This window comes from Gavia stellata, chromosome 2, assembly GCF_030936135.1.
Source record: "Gavia stellata isolate bGavSte3 chromosome 2, bGavSte3.hap2, whole genome shotgun sequence".
NCBI classification, from domain to species: Eukaryota; Metazoa; Chordata; class Aves; order Gaviiformes; family Gaviidae; genus Gavia; species Gavia stellata.
In genome coordinates, this window is record NC_082595.1 from 53,952,716 (window position 1) to 53,974,129 (window position 21,414).

A 21,414-nucleotide genomic window follows, 5' to 3' on the forward strand; every position below is an offset into this window, starting at 1 on the left:
TGTCTTTGTCTTGCTTGGACAGAAAGAAAAATACATGAACACTTTAGCAACATAAAAAGGGTGCACACAAAAATGATGTACACAGACTTTTGACTTCTGGGAACAGGTTGGTCAAAAAAGATGCAGGAACGCATGTCATTCATTACAGCTGAGAGAAGCAATGAGAACTACTAGGTCAACTGTTCAACCGTTTACTGGTATTTCTTAGCCCTCTGTCACAGTCTGTCTTTGAACTCAACACACAGCTCTATTTTAGGAGATGCCATACCACACACACAAAAAAAAAAACCCTCAAAAGCTCCCATCTCCTCAGCCATGTTTCTAAAATACGATAGTGCTGGAATTCTCTTTTAGAGGGGAAGCGTAGGTATTTGTCAGCATAACCTGTAACTTAAGCTGCATCCTTTCATCTTTTATTCAAATTTTAGTACACTTTAAAGAGAAAACATCTGTTACAAGTTTCTGAATGCATAAATTCCTTTATTGAAAATATTGTGATAGCACTGCATTACATATATTAAATATTCATAGTTTCAAGGGTCACAGAATTTTGATTGAACAACACTGTTTTGAATATAGACCACAGCGTTTAGATATGCTCTGACAAGGATAATATAATGGAGTAAGTTGTAGGTAGCAATAGTGAAATGTATGTAAAATGTTGAACTTGGTTGATTTGTTTTTTTTTTTTTACCATTAAGTGGTCTGCTACCATTTAAAAAAGCAAACAGTATTAGATATTCCTGGTATCTTCAAAGCGGTATGCTGTTAGCAACTTCCAAAATATTTTACAGCATTACCAATAAGAACTTTATTTATGGCTGCAGTAGACCACATAGAAGGGAAGTGTGAAAAGCTCACGTGCAGCATGTTACAGGCTTACTGTATATAGCGTTGGCTTTTAGACTGTGAAATTTCTGTGCAGGATTAATATTTAGTAAAGCTTTGGAAAGAAAACCACTTGGTTGTTGTGGGTTGTTTTTTTTTTTTAATCTATTCAAAAAGGGAAGAATAGTAACTAAATTGAGTTGTATTACTCAGTTAATAATATTCCAAAATCAGACTGTACTGTTTAATGCATGGAAGCACACTACAGTTTCTAAAACCTGCCTGTCTCAGGACTGTGACACATTCGAGCCTAAGGGCAGGACAGCATCTTAATGTTGGTTGGGTCTGGATCGTGTAAACAAAACCACAGCATAATAGGAAAGCAGAATTCTTCAGCAAGCAGTAAAGATTGCCAGTCCTCTGTTGCACTTGCTCTATTTACTGAAATTTTAAATTTTGTAACATACAGTCTTTTCAGTGTTGGGGGGGAAGTATCCAATTATTTAATGAAATACGAAGAAGAATATTTAGTTGCCTGTCAAATCCTAAGCCAGCCTGTTGCTTCAAGTCTTCTTCAGGAAGGAAATCGTATATATAATTACTAAGAGAAAACAAGTATTACACTGACATGACCTGGCCTGTTAGGGAAATAGCATTCTTCTTTAAATCTCAATTGTATTTTCTCCTTAACAAAGCAGTTATTCTTCCATTTGTAGAGAACTGCTCATAACAGCACAGCATGTGGCTTATTTTGAATCATTTGGTGGCGATACAGAAAAACAATCCTCTCAGAAGTGTCCTTCGTAAACAGTCAAATAATACTAGGGCAGATGCTCAGAGCATGCTGTCCCAATTCTGTTGACTGCAACAGAGCTGATACAGTCTATACCAGGTGGCAGTTTGCCGAATGTCTCCATACACTGCCAAAATAATAATCTATTAACAGGAATGTGGCAGCAGAGTTAATAAGAAGCACTATCCACCTTCTCCCTCATCCCAGAAAAAAACCAAAACAGAATTATGCACTCAAGTGTTTCTGCCAGAAAACAAACCCTCTAATTAGGGTAAAATGAAAACCAAATCTCATTTACAAAATAAAAATACAAAAATTAACTTCAGAAATCAAATAAATTGATTCAGAATAAATGCCAATGCATAAGAAACCTACCTGAATAGTAATTATCAAACTGATATTTGAAACATTAAAAGAAGAAAACTCATAGCTAGTACATTTAAAAAAAAATCTGCTATACAATAACAATAAATAAAAAGATTTTAAAAACATGTTCCCTTAAGTGCTGTGTACACCTATTTCTGATTCTTTTCCATGGCAAACAGTATGCTGTAGATTTTGGTAAAGTAACCTTTTATTTTTGGTTAGCATTTGTACGTTGAACATAAACACACATGGAATGTACTAGATCATTATAGTTTTCCCACAGGATCTTTTTCACAGTTACAGAAAAAGTTTTCAACTTATACACCATCAATGTTTTCATAAGCAACATATCTTCGATGGAGGAGTGTTGGAGGAGGAAGTAAAAATCACTTCAGACTGATCTCCTGCTGTTCTGTTCTGTCTCTTACTGCCTCTCAAAACCAGCTCTGTTTTTTCTTGGGTTGGTTGTTTGGGTTTTTTTGCGTAGTCATGCTCTGGTACAAACTTGAGGAAAAAGCGTGTAACATTGTGAGGCAGCCTGCACCTTCTAGTTAGCGTTTAAGTGCCTAATGGATCCGGTCCTTAAGGCAGTCAGTATTTCATTCAAATGTCCATACTTCTACGTCTTGTATTATGAAATCTTCTTTTTTAGATAAGATGTCATTATTGAAGGTGCTGCAGGAGTTGCTTCGCCCATGATACAAATCTGCATCTAACCATAAGCCAAACCGGCCACTAAAAAGGAAATACATGACAAATTTCAGGTATTATATAGTAGTAAAAATACTGGAAGCTGTAGAAACAACCACAGGAGCGAAACGGGAGAATCTAGGTAATTCTGAGGATCTCCTAGACCAAATGTGAAGAGCTTAATCCTGGCAAAGCACTTGCCAAAAAGCTTGCAGAGCAGTCCCCTCACTTTTCTTTGCACCAGCAAGTGGGGTAGAGCACAGGACCCAGCGTCCTTCGGCTGTTGCACCACTGGCTGTGACTGACATCAGGGCATGGATGTCAGGGTCCCTTCCCTGGCTGTTTGGATGTGAACACAGCCCCTTCTGGTTTAGGAGGAGGAGGAGGAGGGGGGTTTATACGTTGACAATGCAAACTATGCCCAGACATCCCATGGTGCAGCCTGCAGTCAGCTTTAGTTAGTTGTATAGCTTTAGCCCTCTATTTCACACCCACCGACCTTTGAAATGTAGGACCTGATTAAGCACTGTCTGTATCCTTGCTCTGTGTAGCAACAGAATAATGACAATTTAATAAGGACCATGTGAGAAACCGTAGAAGCTGATGGCAAAACTGCCATTAGAGATTATCTTCCAGTGGCAAACCTCTTCAGCAATGAGACATGTATTTACCCATAACACACTTTTTTCCTATCTCAAACAAACAAACAAATTAATTGCCCAACATCAGTCACACTAAGCAACAGAAATTGCTCTGGGATTGTAACAGAAATCAGATTGCTGAGGTATCTGACCTAAACAGTTTACTAAAAGTAAGTTCAGCCATTTTACTGATTAGTTTTTCTTGCAACTACCATTATCCCTATTCTCATTAAAAAAAAAAATTAGCTACATCATTTGAAAACCAAACATTCACTCACCCTCCCCCTCCGAGCTCTAGAGAGCTGGTGTCTCCATTGATGAAGTAGGTGTTCTCTCCACTCCATTTGAATACCTGAGGGGGGGAAAAAACCCAAACATATTTGGACTGTGAGGATTATTGTACTCTAAAACTACTGGGGACTGACTCTTAGCAGGTATTTTTTTGGTGTGGTCACATTTTATTTTTTTTCTTGAAGGGGAGGAGGAAGAGGTAATAGGTAGAAAGTAAAGGAACAATACATATTTAAAACTATGAACAAGGCACCCTAATCCTTTTTAAAATTCTGCTTGCATCTCTAAATGAATAGGCATTCTGTTAAAAAGGAACAATATGTTCAGCATTGAAAAATGCGTAAGCCATGAACATTAAAGGGTATTTCAGTAGCACTCTTATCTCTGGTTTGTTGTCACTGTGATCCTAAGCACGTGTGAAATTATACCCTATTCTTGGTATCACTGCCTTCCAAGGTGAGTCTTTGACAGTCCACTTCTTATTCCTCCCTGCTTCCCCCTTCAAGCCACTTAAAACCCTCTCCTCAGCCTTACAGACTGTCCTCTCGACACTTCAGATAATTACAGCCACTTTTGCTTAAAGCATTGAACCAACGCGTGATTAACTGCATTCATCAACAGCTGGCACATCTTCTAAACTCAGATATGCTGTCTTCATAAAAATCTCATAAATGTTCCAGCAGTGGAACCCAAAAATCTTATTTGAGAAAGTGAACACCCACTTACCTTGAAATTTGGACTGAATGTGTAGAGGAATGTTTCACCAGTGCCATAGTAATGGTCACTAAACCTGAAGGGATGCGTAGCATACGCTCCAAATATCTGTCAGAATAAAACTACTTTTGAGGACAGTGCAAAATTCAAGAGAAAAAAACCCAAACATTTCAAAATACTTTTTAAAGAACAACTGAGCTGCTGTTTCATATTAGAAGAACCAACTAGTAAAGTACATCAGATGAGCAAGTACTCCTGCAAATCTTTTGTATCCTGCAAGTTAAAAGCCAGATGACAACAATGGCAACAGGAATGCTGACTCTAGGAGCTATTGGAGTACCAGACCTCCACAGAGGCATTATTTGTGATAGCCCGTTAACTGAGATACCTAAGGAAGATACTTCCATGAGCACTATTAAAAGGAGCAGTCACTGCAATTATGAAGCTGGGGAGGGTATTAGTGTTGATGTACTTTCCCACCTGTAAGTTTAGTTTAAGCAGTAGAAAATATAAAAGAAAACACCAATGTCTTATTTTGGTATGATGTTATTTCATGGCATGACTAGTACTTCATAATGATCACTTTTTATAATGTTGCCCTTTCAGTCCAACCCCTGCAGAACAAGCACGCTTTACCTGGTTGTCCATATCCTTGATGACGAGGAGAACCGGACTGTCGAGAGACGATGATTTACGGTACAGAGTCTTCAGGCTAGTCCCATGCTCCAGTGTACTGTATGCAAGCCGCCATGGATATCCCTGCACTCGTGCAGGCAAGCGCCGGGCAAGCTGGGCAACAAACAGGAGGAAATGGTTACATATTCAATAGGTTGGGTCACAGGTGGTGCCCCAGACTATTCCCTTTCTGCAGGGGCTTCTGAGCCAAAAAATGGCTGTCAAGGGAGCAGCTGATGCCAGCAGCTTAACGTCTCTGCCACATGCATGTGGCCTTGTACTCTGAGCGCATCTGCCTGCATTCACATCACCTGTGAAAGAGATCTCAAAACTGGCACCCCCTTTCTGAGCACTGAAAGAGTTGCCAGTCCTCAGTACAACTCAAACTCCAGAGCTGTGAAACATAAAAATATGCTTTCCAGGTGAGCCAGTGCTTCAGCAAACAAGACCTTGCACAAGGACACTCCAACATACTAAGTACTTTCCAAACTCTTAAAAAGCATTGGCCTTGCCTCCAGAAGGCAGAATGTCCCATACTCGGCAGAGACAGCACCACAGCTAACAAGAAAACTCAAGGTTTTTCTAGCCATACCTGCTCTATGTGCATATTCTCCAGGAGGGCGCTGTGATGCTTTAAGACAGGCAAAGTATCATCATCATCATCTTCATAGTAACTGCAAACGCTCTTTCGTCGTTTTGCTTCTTCCACAGTAATGATCTGAGGCAAAAGAACAAGTGTCCAACGTAAAGCATAGCTCTTACGCTGTCAATCCTCTGTTGAAGCAAATTAATTAAAAACAACATACTCCTCAGCTGTTACACTGTGTGGAGCAAAACCGCTGTATGGGATGATTGTATCAAACACAGGGAGCCTCAAGCAAATGGGGAAATTCTTAACTGGCAAGGTGTCTTTGAGACAGCATGGCCAGAATTTCTTCTCTCCCTGGTGACCTGCCACAGCTGTAGAGTCCTTTGGGATTAATAAACATTGAGATAACCAGGTGACATCATGTGGTCTGTCTCAGACATACTTGGTCCCAAGTCAGAAGGCTGAAGTGCACCTACTTCCGATGCATACTACATGCATCTGAACTAGATGTCTTGTGGGAGTCTAAATGAGGAGGACATAGAAGTTTCTTTGTTTTCTCTCATGCAGCTAGTTGAGTACATTAATTCTTTTCTCAGGTGCTAATGCATGAGAATATGGAAAAGTTTAAAATTCCACTTCTCCAGCAGCTTTTTCCTGGTTTTCTTTACTGACTCAGACATGGTTTTGTGTATACAAACTCAACCAGCATGAATATAGCAAAGAAGAAAAATGCAAATCAACTTGAACAGGTATTCTGAAGTTCTGTCTTACGGGAAACGTACTGATTAAGATTTTGAGCATCCAGTTTATGCAAGTTCTTGAAAATACTCATTCGGAGAGTCAAGGTCTTTATAAAATACATTCTTACTTGAAAATGATCAAACAGCTCTTTGGAAACTTCTATTTATTCCTTTGCTTAAGACTTTATAAAGAGAGCATACTGTAATATTTTAAAAGGTGAGTCCATATAAGTATTTCCAATGTGAATTTAAATACTTACAAAACAAAGCACAGACTTCTCTCCAGCAACTAGAAGTAAGCCACACTACCTTTTTCCATAAAGCTGGAACCAAAATGAGAATGCGAATCCATACACTTAATGCTTGTCTATAAAAGGACTCAGCAGCCTACAAGGTGCTGAGAGAGACAGGGAACAAACTGTGAACACCATGCGGCATGGCCAGCAAACAGGAGCCCAAACATGGCATGGGGTGGGAGCACCCATGGTGCCCGGAGCTCACCGCAGAGGGGAGAACGCCGCCTCGCCCCTCAGCAGCAGCAGTCCGGGTGTCCTGGCTCCTGACAAGCTGCTGCTGGGATGCTCGGCCTCCCGGCTGGCAGAAAGCATCATCTGGCACAGCTGGAAAGCTGCTAACACTTCAGTGCAGATTGGGGTGCTTAGCGAGTGACAGGAGCCTCAGCTCCGCACAGCAGTGGAAGGTGAGATGAGGCACACTGCGTTCAGCAGCGGGGCTTTAGCTGGGGCTCGGTGCCACCATGGCAAACAGGAAGCAACAGCAAGAGCTCAAGAGATAGGGGTGATGAGAAAGAAAAGGGGAAGCAAGGAGGCCTAATTACAAAACAAGCAGAAAACTTTAAACCACCTTCCTTCCATGAGCATATCACCACAGAGGTTCTTATCTTGGAGCAGGAACCTCAAGATGTGGCTGCGGAGCACACTGCGCCACTGCCACACACCTCCCTTCAAATATGGCTTCCAAAAAACATTCACCTTTCACAGGGATAAAGTTTTGCATAATTCCTCCATGGTTTCACGATCACTGCTTGAACTTGCAGAAGCTGTCAACAGTCGAGGCAACTGCCAAGAAGTGCCTGGAGGTCCTGCACACACCTGCCCCACAGGCAAGAAAACAAATCCACTGGACTGACTCCAGGTGCAGATTTAACCACACCACAAAGCACAGAGAAGGAACTTCTCATGAAGACCAGGACTGGTGAGGAGTTCACCGTGGGTAGGACAAAGCCCTAATACCGTCAGTCACACCTAGCATCTCCAGTGGGATGCGAGCAACATGTCCACTGCATGCACTCATGTCCAGCCTGCACTCACCTGCAGACTCCTGGAGCTGAGCCCAGGGCAGATGCCCCGAGCAGGGCACCTGGGCACTGGTGCTCCAATGCACACAGCAGGGTTAGGAAAAGACAGGAAGGACCACCACAAGGCAAAATCCAGCCTGCAGAATTAACGTTATTACGTGCCCCTGCGCACCCAGGCAGTAGAGGTATTCCTGATGGTGATACTGGAAGAGCTGTACAGCTGCATCCTGCCCCTCCAGCCCAGGCTCAGTGGGATCTAGTCCTGGATCTTCTAAGACTGGAGGGAATCCTGTGCCAGAAATTTTTTCATATGGCCAATTTCAGGGAAGTTTGCACTGCAAAATTAAGATAAATTTAAAAAAACCCCAACAAACTGTTAAAGGAAAATGGTCTTTCTGCTTTTATCCTTGTTCTTTTTTCACTTCCTGAATGATTTTCCTTCCCTCCTCATCTCCCAGACCATTATTTAACTTTTTTTTTTTTTTTAAAATGAACACTTTTTTTATCTTTTATCAAAAGTACCCAACTCCTCTTTCGAAGACTATTTTCTAGGAATAGCCTCCCCTCAGGAGGGGGAGGAAAGTATCACAGTACATCAACCAGCAACAGGTATCTGTAGCAAAATGCAACCAAACTCACAGACATAGGCAACCACAGAAAAATCTATTAACACAACTGTAAATTGCAATTCAATTCCAAAGACAGACAAGCCACCCTCTTCACTGCATAGATAGGCATTCAATCTATAACTGAAGCGCACATTTGAATGAAGTTTGGAGTCAACAACTGCAAAAAAAGAGATCTGCAAGATCAGATATTTACAGACTACACAAAAGCAGGAACAGATGAAAAGAATCAACCACTACAGAAACCGGATCTACAAAATCTTTTAAAGATTTTATGGGACTGAGAAAGCAAGCTACCTGGGGTGGAAATACCCTGTTAAAATTCATTTGAGTACGGAGCACATTTTTTACTAGGACAGAAGTGCTGTATCAGATGCACGCTGTTCAAACAGGGACACAGTTCAACATACCTCCACAAAAGGTTCCCCCTGGTCAGGTCTGGCACAGTAAAGAATTCGAATATTCAAAGGCATTTGTTTCCCTTTCATCATCTACCAGTTTATTTTGCAGTATTCGCTAGACTTCCCTGCTCTAGTGGCAAGAGCTCTCACCCACAAGCATGACAGACAGCTACTGCCTGTGGCACGCTGTGATAAAATTGCTTATATGCTTCTCTACAACCACACTTTCTGTTTCCCCACAAGGGAGAGAAACTCTTACAGTAATCATGCCCAAATTTGGACTTTCAAGAGATTTCCTGGCAGACCTACTTTCAATTTGTAAAGCTTGAATATATTACAAATAAGAGAGACATACCTTCAAGAAGCTGTTTCCAGCTAATTCTTCTTCCAATACATATTTAAATAAAACAATGAAAGAAAAGCTCCCAGTGTGCCAAGATCTCTCCCACCTCTGTTCTTCAGATCATTGGCCCTCCTCCTTCATTTTGGTTTTATGAAAATGGCATACAAATAACTGAACAGTGAAATCTAGTGCAATATACGACTGCACTCAGCTCTGAGCAAAAACAAGGAAGGAACAAAGACTTTTTTTTTTTTTCTTTTCCTTACCTTGCACTTCACAAAACACCAACATTAAGAAACTACAAAACTGTAAAAATAAAAGCTATTTGCAATTAGAGGTGATGTTACTACATTTCAAATCACAAGCCCCATTCCCAAGCTCCGCTTTTGAACAGGACAACATACTTTGAAGACAGAAATGCTTAAAAAAAAGAAAAAGGCAGTCAACTTTTAAAAACAAGTTTAAGACAAAAAATCAGATCACTTTTTAAATCACCATCAAGATATTTCCCACTTAGGGATTTATCTGTTTTTTTAATTAAACCCGTACCCTTAGCACAGCAAGCGCTTCAGCATTCAGAAATACCATTAAAAAACGTGTGCGAGCTTATTTCCCTTAGAAACTAGGCTTTGTATGCACAAGAGACAGACAACAAATGCAGGCATGACAAGTAGTTAAAACAGATTGCAAAAGCCCCCACATGAAAAAGCCAAAGTCCCAGTCTAAAACCTATCCATCTTACAACCAATATTCAAACAGTATTGCTGCATGCACCTGAGAAGCAAGGGTATGGCACATCACATACCAATCCATTTCAACCAGCACACAGGAGTGTCTGTTGGTGTTTACGTATACATATACATTTTGAGTTTTATTTGTAGCATTTAAATACAACACGAATTTAGCAACGCTGACAACATACACCTGTATAGTTTTGCAAAAGGCTAACCTCACATAACCAAAATATTTACACAACTTCTGTTGGCTGCACACCACAGAGCTCCCAGTTGTTTGCCTGCTCTTTCTAAGGGAAAAGAAAGGAGGACTAAAGGAATATGAGTACATTTGTGAGACAGATACAAGCTTTGAGGAGACTTCTACATGAAGCAGAAAGCATTATAAAGAAACACCATAAAAATCATCACAAGAGCAAGTGCTGAGATTCTTAACAGGTGATGTACACTTGATATGCACTTACTTCATACAACTGCGGAAAGCACTCACCTCCCAGCTTTTAGTAGTGGGCTCACTGAAGAAGTTGTCTATCATGTCAAGCTCCTCCTTTTCTACCACGACAAAACCTTGCTCTTTGGCATCCTTCCCATATATTTCTGGTGACCACTGAACAAAAAATGTGTACAAGTGATCCACCCTGTAAACAGAAGAGGAGGAGACAACCGTTGTGCAGTGGTCCACGAACACAGCACTGTCATGTAGTACTGAGGTTTTGCCCGATGACAAAGAAGGGACAACCATACAACAGGATACCCATATACTTCCACCCTCACGTACCACACAAGGCAATAGCTCCTTCCACCTGGCAGCCTGAAGCATTTTAAGGTTTCGCTGCTTTCTGTTCCCACAATATTTTTTTCCTCCCTTTTCTATACACACAGCCAAAGCATCACGGAAAAACTAGGTGGCTTGTCCAGTCCCACACAATTTGTATTAAGACAACAAATTGTTTGGTACTAGATCATGCTCACAAAGTGTTACGTCCATAAAAAACCCCCCACTTTAATTATTTAGTTTGACCTCCTGTACAAACCAAGCCATAAGATATCACCAGTAAAGTCTACGCCACGTTTCTAGCTGCCCTTTAAAAGTTATAGGAACTAACCACAAAGTAACTCTTCACTCTGTTAGCATAATGAAAATAAGTAGTTATTGACAGCTTTGCTTATGATACAGTACCAGCAGTGTATGCACTTCCATAAATGTAGTCAGCTCTCAATCACTGTCTTTAAAGAGAAGTTCTTTGACAACATCCGTAACAAACAGTGAAACAATTTCTAAAGAAGGAATTTATGTAGTATATTGAAGTTAAAATGAACACATGCCGTTTCAAACAGGAATGCAGTAGTGGATATACTGTACAAGAAGTTGAATTGCCAGCAAAAAAAAAAAAATCAAACCCTAATTATAGAGGACAGATATATGCTTGCACAAATAATCTTAAAAGACCATTTCAGCACTGTTGGATTCTGTTCAGGGTCACTAGTGTAATTCCAGAGATTTTTCCAACTGAGTCTTCATTTTTTGTTCTACACTCCTACCAACGAGGGCTAGAGTCTAATGTCAGTTATAACTGCATAAACTGACAGCCCTGAAATTGTTGCCTGCTCATGACAGCTACACTAATTCACAGTCAAAGGGAGATATTTGGAGGGGCTTGACACACTTTGGCCTCAAGAAATTTGGATCCAATTTCCACTGCTCTCAGAAAGAATACAGGATTGACTTTGCTTCATCATGGAAACGTCCTCTTAACCATGAAAAAAGAACAAATAAGCATTGCCAAGAGTTTTTTCTCTTCTCCTTTGCACGTTCACAAATGCTTCTGTGGTGCATGGCTAACAGATGTTCTAGCAGAGTTTAAATTTTTGTTATCAAATAAGTACCTGTGAAACATTTTTAATATATACAACCAAATACAGTTTTAGTACAATTGTCCTGAATTCGTGAACACCCAAGACTAGTTCCTGAGGCATCAGCAAGCTCCCTTCATCAAGAACAAGATAGCTAATGTTGATATCAAAGTAAAAATTTTAGCTGCTGTTTGTTCCTCTGCAGCAACACACACAAAAGAGATCAAGGTAGTACTGTTGTAAATACTCTGATTTTTTTAAAATAATCAAAATATGATTATATAGAAAGGTTAAATTTGATTAATAAATAAAATAATAAAATACAAATGCATAAGTTAGGATTGTTAAGTTAGAAGCAATAACCATAGGAACCTCACCAGGGAGTCGCCGTTCCATACTAAGGAACTAATAGTAACGCGATGGAACGATGAAGAATTGAATAGAAAAGTCTTGTTTGAGTCCCGTGACAAGGTGACCTGATATGCACCAGTGATGCTACTTGGAAAATTCCTTACCTTTCCCATCCTGATTCAAATATCAAGAATGCCAATCAATAGATATTAATAGAAATAACCATTGATTAAGTATGGATATTGATAGAATAGTATAATCCAGAGAGCGATTAATAAAAAAATAAAATATATATTCTGTATGAAGGTAACTAGGTGTGATTTAATCATAAACTAACTGTTGAACAATGTAGCATTGTGAATAGGTAAAGTTTGCTTGTCAAGAGAATGATAAGTTGTAGGCCTGGTCAGTAAACCGAGGAAAACTTAAGAAGATTCCAAGAATGGAATTTTGCAACCAACCTGAGCATGCGCAAAGATTGGGTTCAACTAAAGGACACCATGAGGAAGACTATGGACGACCACCAGAGGACCTCAGACGACCACCTGTGTACCTGAAGGCGCATGCGTCACGAACATTTACATATATTAATGAGTTCTCAGAAATTGTATGAATATGTTAATTGTTTCTTGGAAATATGATGAATATGTATACTTTGATTATATATAACTTTTGTAACAGAGAAACTAAGCACGCACACTAGGTGGAGCGATCCCCTGTGCGTCCAGCGCTGCAATGAAGAAATGCCTGCTCACCTACATACATTGTGTAGATGAGTTTTTATATTACAGATTTGTAACAGTTTTGGCGACCCAGATGGGACCTTGCGAGTGAGACCGGAAGGGATCGAGCATGGATCAGACTCCAGCCGGCACCGAGGGATTCTCAGAGGAGGACCATCTTCCTCGACCCATAAAAGCTCCTCGCAACGTTCCCTGGAGAAATAATAGGTAAGGCACTACTACTCCTTTTTTTCTTTTTTTTTTTGGAACTTTTTGGATTCCGGAATTTTGGAATTGGTGGGTTGCATTTGCAGCATTTGAATAGTCTGCCCGTAAGGCGCGGCGAAAGCTTCACAGGGTTGGGGCTCGGAGGGTACCCTTTTGTGTAGTGGAAGCCTAGGCGTCTGCCCGTAAGTCATAAGCGAAAGCTATTGCTGGGTTGGACATTTGTGTATTTGGGACAATTGTCTTTTGCATTAATTTGGTATTTGATATTCTATACCTATTTGGTATAGGTATTAGAATTCAAATATTTGCATTCGTTAAGATATTGCTTATATTTGTTATTTGAATATATATATAAAATATATATATAACTATGTTTGTATTTGTTTGCTATTACTTATATTTGTTATTTATATATATAAATATATATATAAAATATATATATACATATAGAATGGTGCTAACAAAATTGTTTAAAAATAAGAGTGCGGGGAATTTAACTATTGATGAGAAAATACCATAGACGTCACCTTTGGAACGTTTGTTAGCACATTGGAATAAGCTGCATGATGATGTGCGTAGGAGTCAAATGATGAATGTTGTCATCACTGGTGGCCTTTATATGTTTTAGAAGACCAGGAAAAGTGGCCAAAGAATGAGACTTTGAATTATAATACTATCTTGCAGTCAATGTTGTAGAAGGGAAGGAAAATGGAAAGAAGTACCTTATGTGGATTTGTTCTTTTATTTAAGGCAGTGAACTGATTAGTAGAAGGAGTGTACAAGATACGTAAAAGTTCCGTTTTCTGTTGTTGATTTAATGGCATGAAAACAGGCAGCAGGATTGTACAGAGAAGATCCAGAAAGGGTAGCTAGAGTTGTGTAAACGATTATTAGGACTCAGGATCCCCGACTAGAATGATTTGCAAGTGGTATTGGATAACTTATTAGACAGCACTGAGAAACAGATGGTGTTAAAGACGGCAAAGACACAGGCAGAGGCTGCAAGTGTAAGTGGTATACTTACTCGAACTATAGAACAGAATTTCCTTTTGGGGAATCCCCAATGGGACCCGAATGTTGTGGATCACAGACAGAAATTGACTCGTTATCAAGGACGGATACTGTATGGAGTTAAGCATGCACTGCCAAAAGCTATGAATTGGTCAAAGTTGTATGAAGTAAAACAAGACAAAAATGAATCCCCCTCATTATTCCTGGAAAGGTTAAAAACTGCTGCCAGGAAATACACTAATCTGGACCCTGAAAAACCAGAAGAGGCTGTTCAATTGGCTTCCATCTTTATGGGGCAATCAGCCCCGGATATAAGAAAGAAACTTCATAAATTGGAGGGGGAAGATTCAAGGGATCTGAATAAGCCACTCAAAGTGACATGGAGAGTCTATAATAATCGGGAGAAAGAAGAAGAACAGAAAAAGGAGAAAGAAAGGAAAGTTAGGGAAAATAGGCTGTTGGCTGTTTTAACAGGAAGTTTGATGAGAGGCAGAGGAAGAGGACAAGCGAAAGGAAGAGGAGGTTTTAGGAATTTTGGGGAAAAAGCATTTAATAAGTCATTGGGGATGAATCAGTGTGCATACTGTTGGGAAGAGGGACATTGGAAAGAAAGATTGCCCCAGATTGAAAGCAAATCAGCAGGAAGCTGTGAGAATGATGACTTTGGATGAATGAAGGGGACCGGAGGGGAACCCAGCTGAGCCTCTGGTTACAATTAAGCTAGGAGACTCTGCAGTTGAATTTTTAGTAGATACTGGGCAATGTATTCTGTTTTGAACACCTGCAAAGGGAAATTGGGAAATAGAACTGAAACAAGAAGAAAGGCCATTCCTAAAACCCCTTAATCTGAAATTTGGAAATAAGGTAATTACACATGAATTTCTGTATATGTCAGAACGTCCAATGCCCTTGTTGGGATGAGATTTACTTTCTAAACTAGAGGCACAAATAATTTTTGAAAAAGGGGACATTTATTTAAAAATACCTGAATCAAAGACAGGGGATATATTAGTGATACAAGAAAAAGCAAAAATGCAAGAAATACCACAAGTAGATGAGGCTGTGATACCTACGGTCTGGAACACAGAAACACCTGGAAGATCGAAGGTAGCCCAGCCTGTAAAAGTTGAATTAAAGGAACATGCCAAACCGATAAGAATAAAGCAATACCCAATAAAATCAGAAGCTAGACAAGGAATTAAGAAATTAATTGATAAATTTTTGGAATGTGGAATTTTGGAAGAACGTGAATCTGAATATAATACTCCAATCTTACCGGTTAGGAAGCCTTCAGGATTAGTTCAGGATTTAAGGGCAATAAAATCAGATAGTAAAAGACATTCATCCTGTAGTTGCAAATCCATATACCCTTTTGACAACTTTAAAGGAAAGTCATCAGTGGTTTACAGTGCTTGATTTAAAAGATGCTTTCTTTTGCATACCTCTGGAAAAGGAAAGTAGAAAATTGTTTGCCTTTGAGTGGGAGAATCCACAAACAGGACGAAGAACACAATAATCATGGACAAGACTCCCACAAGGATTCAAAAATAGCCCAACCATCTTCGGCAATCAACTGGCAAAAGAGCTCAAGATGTGGAAACAAAGTAATCCAGAGTTACCTGGTCATCTACTTTTGCAATACCTGGATGATATATTGATCGCCACCGAGGAAAGTGCAACCTGCATAAAAGGTAACGATAGACCTTTTAAACTTTCTGGGACTTAGTGGGTACAAAATATCCAGAAACAAGGCACAAGTAGCAAGTCCAGTCGTAATATATCTGGGCTTGAAATTTCAAAAGGACAACGACAGTTGGGAACAAACCGAAAAGAAGCTATTTGTAGTATACCAGAACCAAAAAATGTTCATGAACTGAGGGCCTTTTTGGGAATGACTGGATGGTGCAGGCTATGGATCATGAACTACAGTCTAATAGCTAAGCCATTGTATGAGGCCCAGAAAGGGATGCCTCCCTTTGAACGGGACCCAGAACAACAAAGGGCCTTTGAAGATCTGAAACAGGCCCTGATGACTGCTCCTGCTTTGGGACTTCCGGATTTAACTAAAGATTTCCAGTTGTTTGTTCATGAAAGGCAGCATCTGGCACTGGGAGCACTGACCCAATGGATGGGAAGCTGGAAGAGACCTGTGGGGTATTTTTCCAAGCAACTGGACACAGTAAGTAAAGGATGGCCTACCTGTCTTCGGGCAGTTGCTGCTACAGTAATGCTCATACAAGAAGCCCAAAAGTTAACTGAACGGACAACAGTGGTATATGTACCACACATGGTGGTAACTGTTTTGGAACAAAAGGCGGGGGGGGGGGGGGGGGAATCATTGGCTTTCTCCCAGCAGGATGATGAAATATCAAGTAATATTGACAGAGCAAGATGATGTGATACTAAAAACAACTAACCTAGTTAACCCTGCAGTTTTCCTGAATTCTGTACAGGAAGAAGGACAACTGGAACATGACTGTTTAGCTACTGTCGAACAGGTGTATTCCAGCCAACAAGACTTAAAAGACAAACCATTGGAGGATCCTGACTGGGAACTGTACACAGATTGTAGCAGCTTTGTGGAAAATGGAGTTCGCTACGCTGGATATACGGTAACAACGGAGAGATCGGTCGTAGAGGCTAATGCTTTGCCCAGCAATACCTCAGCGCAAAAGGCAGAGCTGATAGCTTGACGAAGGCGTTAGAACTGAGTGAAGGAAAGAAAGTAAATATTTGGACTGATCCACAGTATGCTTTTGGTGTAGTGCATGTCCATGGGATACTGTAGAAAGAAAGAGGCCTATTACCCTCTCAAGGGGCAAACATCAAATACAGAGGAAATACTGAAATTGTTACAAGCAGTCCAGAGACCGATCAAAGTGGCAATCATGCACTGTAAAGCACATCAATCAGGAAATATGAAAGAAGCTACAGGGAACAGACTAGCGGATCAACAGCTAAAGGAATAGCAAAAAGGAATGCCTTACAAATGGCATTAATTCCTACAAAGAACATTACATTACCAAAAGAGAACCCTAAATATTCGGAGGAAGATGAGAAACTAGGGAAGTTATTAGACGCAAAAAGGAATTTAGCAGGATGGTGGGTCACAGTTCAGGGACAGGTAATAATTCCCCCACTTCTGATGAGAGAAATATTACAAACAAAACAAAGAGTGCCATTGGGGTCCAGAAGCATTAGTCACTTTTTTAAAGAGATATGTGGTGTCTATAAGAATGTTAGAAATGGCTAAAATGATTTCTGCTAAATGTGAAATTTGTTTGCGAAACAATCTGGTGGTAAAGAGAAAAGTTCCAATGGGAACCTTGGAATCGGGAGTACAACCTGGAGATTATTGGCAAATTGATTTTTCAGAATTTCAGACAAAAAGGGTATCAATACATTCTGGTGGGGGTTGATACTTTTACAGGATGGCCTGAAGCTTTTCCTTGTCGGACCAGTCAAGCAAAGGAAGTCATTAAATGATTGTTACAGGAAATAATTCCAAGATTTGGAGTACCTACTGGAATATCTTCTGATAGAGGCCCACATTTTGTTGCAAAAATAATACAAAATATTAATAAAATTTTGGGAATTACCTGCAATTTACATACCCCCTGGAGGCCTCAATCAAGTGGAAAACTAGAAAGAATGAATCAGACATTAAAAAGGCAAATTAGCAAAATATGTCAGGAGACAAATTGGCTACTGGAATTAGTGATTGGCTAAGTTACAATGGCCTTTGCAATCTTCCCTATTGGTTTTAGAAACTAACCAGTGGCTGTTGTCAAATATATTACCAAAATGGGAAAAGGTGAATGTGGAAGACCATGAATTGGTTGTAGATGCACTTGGTGTGGTCCAAGATAACCTATCTTTGGCTCTCAGTTGTATCCAGGCTCAACTGTGGGCGCAATCAGTGGCCGCTTCAATCGTAAGAGAGGGTGAAGAAGGCACTCTCCCCATCGAGATCTGGAAAATAATTTGGGATAGTGCCACTGATTTAGGAAAAAAAAACAAACAAACAAACCAACCTCCAGTCCTGGTGGAATTTGGTAAACTTTACCTACAATCCTGTCACAAGTACAGCCACAACCTTTGTATTAACTATACATAATGCTTCAATATATTTGATTTACCCTCTATCCATTTGAGCAAAAAGTGGGATAGAAACGGCAAACTGTGGATTTGGAGTCATGTATTGTACGAGAACAACAAGGGTTCATCTGTGAAGGTAATGCAATCAGAGGTCAGGATATCTGTTTAGATACTGAGCAAAATGTTTGTCATTTTGAGACTCGCCCTGACAAAAACCCTGAAACAGTGCTTATATATATTGGTAAGGGCTGTGTATGTTTGAGAACAGCTTGTGATTTTATATCCGTAGATGATGTGGTTATAGATACTAGGAATCACTCAAATTTTTGTGTTTGTAATTTCACTGAAATCACGGGATGTGATTTTTCTTACTTGGCTCCAGTCACATCTCACCAGCTCTTGCAATCTAATTATACATTAATTCAGGAACTGTTGCCTGCACCCATTGGAATGAATCTCACTTTAGTAAAACAATTGCTACAACACCAGGATTTAATCAAAATTTTGAAAAAGGTCAAGGAAAACGGACAAAGAACTTTAATAACTGTCCATCACAATGTGGAAGAAATACACTGTGTTTTAGAGAGGGTGGAAAAGGATGCGGAACATAAATGGTGGGACACTCTTTTCGGATGGTCACCTACTGCTACAGACATCCTAAGTAAGTTATGCCACCCCATCTTGTTCTCCTGATATTGATTTTGATCAGTCTTGTTTTAATCGATTAACTCGTTTGACATCTATACTTGATGCACATAATCTACTTAACTGATTAAAATGAAAGTATTGAAATAATTTTCAAAACTTTCAAAGGGGGAACTCTTGTAAATACTCTGATTTTTTTAAAATAATCAAAATATGATTATATAGAAAGGTTAAATTTGATTAATAAATAAAATAATAAAATACAAATGCATAAGTTAGGATTGTTAAGTTAGAAGCAATAACCATAGGAACCTCACCAGGGAGTCGCCGTTCCATACTAAGGAACTAATAGTAACGCGATGGAACGATGAAGAATTGAATAGAAAAGTCTTGTTTGAGTCCCGTGACAAGGTGACCTGATATGCACCAGTGATGCTACTTGGAAAATTCCTTACCTTTCCCATCCTGATTCAAATATCAAGAATGCCAATCAATAGATATTAATAGAAATAACCATTGATTAATTTAAGTATGGATATTGATAGAATAGTATAATCCAGAGAGCGATTAATAAAAAATTAAAAATATATATTCTGTATGAAGGTAACTAGGTACGATTTATCTGTGATTTCATCATAAACTAACTGTTGAACAACGTAGCATTGTGAATAGGTAAAGTTTGCTTGTCAAGAGAATGATAAGTTGTAGGCCTGGTCAGTAAACCGAGGAAAACTTAAGAAGGTTCCATGAATGGAATTTTGCAACCAACCTGAGCATGCGCAAAGATTGGGTTCAACTAAAGGACACCATGAGGAAGACTATGGACGACCACCTGTGTACCTGAAGGCGCATGCGTCACGAGCATTTACATATATTAATGAGTTCTCAGAAATTGTATGAATATGTTAATTGTTTCTTGGAAATATGATGAATATGTATACTTTGATTATATATAACTTTTGTAACAGAGAAACTAAGCACGCACACTAGGTGGAGTGATCCCCTGTGCGTCCAGCGCTGCAATGAAGAAATGCCTGCTCACCTACATACATTGTGTAGATGAGTTTTTATATTACAGATTTGTAACAGTACTGTGCAAAAACCCAGTCTTTGGGATAGTTCTCACCAATAATGGCCTGGAAAAGGCTAAAAAAGGGTCAACACTCCCATTGCCAACGGTTCCCCCCTTCTTTGCGAGAAGCCACGTGATTGCTTACAAGTTTGCATAGATCTAAAACCAGTGAACTAGGGAAGGCACTTCTAAAAGCCGTATCATCTCATTTTAGTCAAGACCTTTTCTTCTAACTGCAGAAGTTTTCCGATATCAATAGGTGCCACTCAGCATATCCTGTTCCTCTTCACTTGCTCACAGAGGCTTCAGAAAGAGCAGTATGATCATCTCTTTGCTAACTTACGTGAGTTTCAACTGAAAGAGACATTTAACTTGAGCACTATGTTATTTTATGTGCAGTACTCCTAGTCTAGAAAGCTAACTACTTAAATTCCTACAAACCCTTATGAAAAAAACCAATAAAACTAGTGGTTGCTGATGTCTGGCTAAGATCAGTTTGAAAGCCCATTTACGCAGGTGGGTGGAGGAGAGCAGCATACTCCCATCTCAAGAACTGCAGAACATATTTAGGCTGTAAGGCACCTCTGGAGATCATCTAGGCCAACTTCTGTTTATAGTAGAGCTAACTTCCAAGTTAGAGGAGGTTGCACAGTATTGTCCATTTGCAGTAGTGAAAATCTCTAACAGAGATTCCACCACCTCTCCATGCAACCTGTTCCATGCATAACCAGTCTCATGCTGTTTTTCTCTTCTGTCTAATCACAATTTCCTCCAATCCATGCAGCATGTGATCTGAGAAGGGTCTGGCGCTATCCTACTGATTTTTTTTCCTCTCTTCCCCCCCCTTTTTTTTTAAACCACATGTCCAAAAGGAAGAGGGGAATAACCACCACCCAAAGCTGTTGGCTGTGCTCTTCCTTATGCAGCCCAGCAAGAAGTGAAGCCTTCATTACTGCAAAGACACTCCACTGACTTATGCTGAGTTTGCACTCAACTTTCCCAGCTCCTTTTCGGCAGAGCTGCTCCCCAGGCCACCCGTCCGCAGACAGTATCACTGCAGGGGCTGCTCCACCCCAGGTGCACAACTTTGTATTTGCCTTTTCTGAACTTCCTGACGTTTCTGTCAGTCCATTCCTCTGTGCTGAGGTCCCTCTGAACAGCAGTCCTGCCCTCCAATGTACGAACACTCCCCAAATTTGGCATCATCCCCCAAAATGACAAAGGTATATTCTGGTCCAATGTCCATGTCACTGATGAAGGCATTGAACAGTATCAGTCCTCAAGGCATACCAGTTGCACCTGGCTGCCACTCAAACTAGCTATCAACCCTCAATGGTCCAGTCAGTTTTTCATCCACCTGTCCAGGTCACATCTCTTCAATTTGGCTATAAGGATACTATGGGAAATCGTGTTGAAAGTCTTACTAAGGTCACGGTACAACAACAATCCCTTGCTCTCCCCTTGTTCACAGAGCAGCCATCTCAGAAAAGTTACCTGGTTGGTAGAAAACCAGTTTGCCCTTGGCAAATCTACAATAGCTGTTCCTGATCACTTCTTGCCCTCCAGGTGCTTGGAAATGGCATCCATAAGGACATGCTTCATAATCTTCCCAGGCACTGAAGTGAAGCTGACTGCCCTATGCTCCCACAGATCCTCCTTGATTTTTCTGAAGACAGTCGCAGTA

General features: G+C 40.1%; 1 protein-coding gene across 3 annotated transcripts in view; it reads right to left on the minus strand.

The window, feature by feature from the left end:
* Positions 1 to 2,371: 2,371 nt before the first annotated feature.
* Positions 2,372 to 21,414, minus strand: part of NCOA7 (nuclear receptor coactivator 7) — a 61,048-nt gene continuing 42,005 nt past the window's right edge. For 2 of the 3 annotated variants that reach the window (XM_059828143.1, XM_059828135.1), the window contains exons 9-14: positions 10,240 to 10,387; positions 5,591 to 5,716; positions 4,960 to 5,112; positions 4,336 to 4,431; positions 3,597 to 3,670; positions 2,372 to 2,722 (exon numbers count right to left, since the gene is read on the minus strand). In XM_059828143.1, coding sequence (XP_059684126.1) covers positions 2,587 to 2,722; positions 3,597 to 3,670; positions 4,336 to 4,431; positions 4,960 to 5,112; positions 5,591 to 5,716; positions 10,240 to 10,387 — 733 coding nt within the window. In that variant the 3' untranslated portion in view covers positions 2,372 to 2,586. Of the gene's footprint in view, positions 2,723 to 3,596; positions 3,671 to 4,335; positions 4,432 to 4,959; positions 5,113 to 5,590; positions 5,717 to 8,681; positions 8,760 to 10,239; positions 10,388 to 21,414 lie in introns of those variants that run through there. The other variant, XM_009810332.2, reaches the window with a different exon arrangement.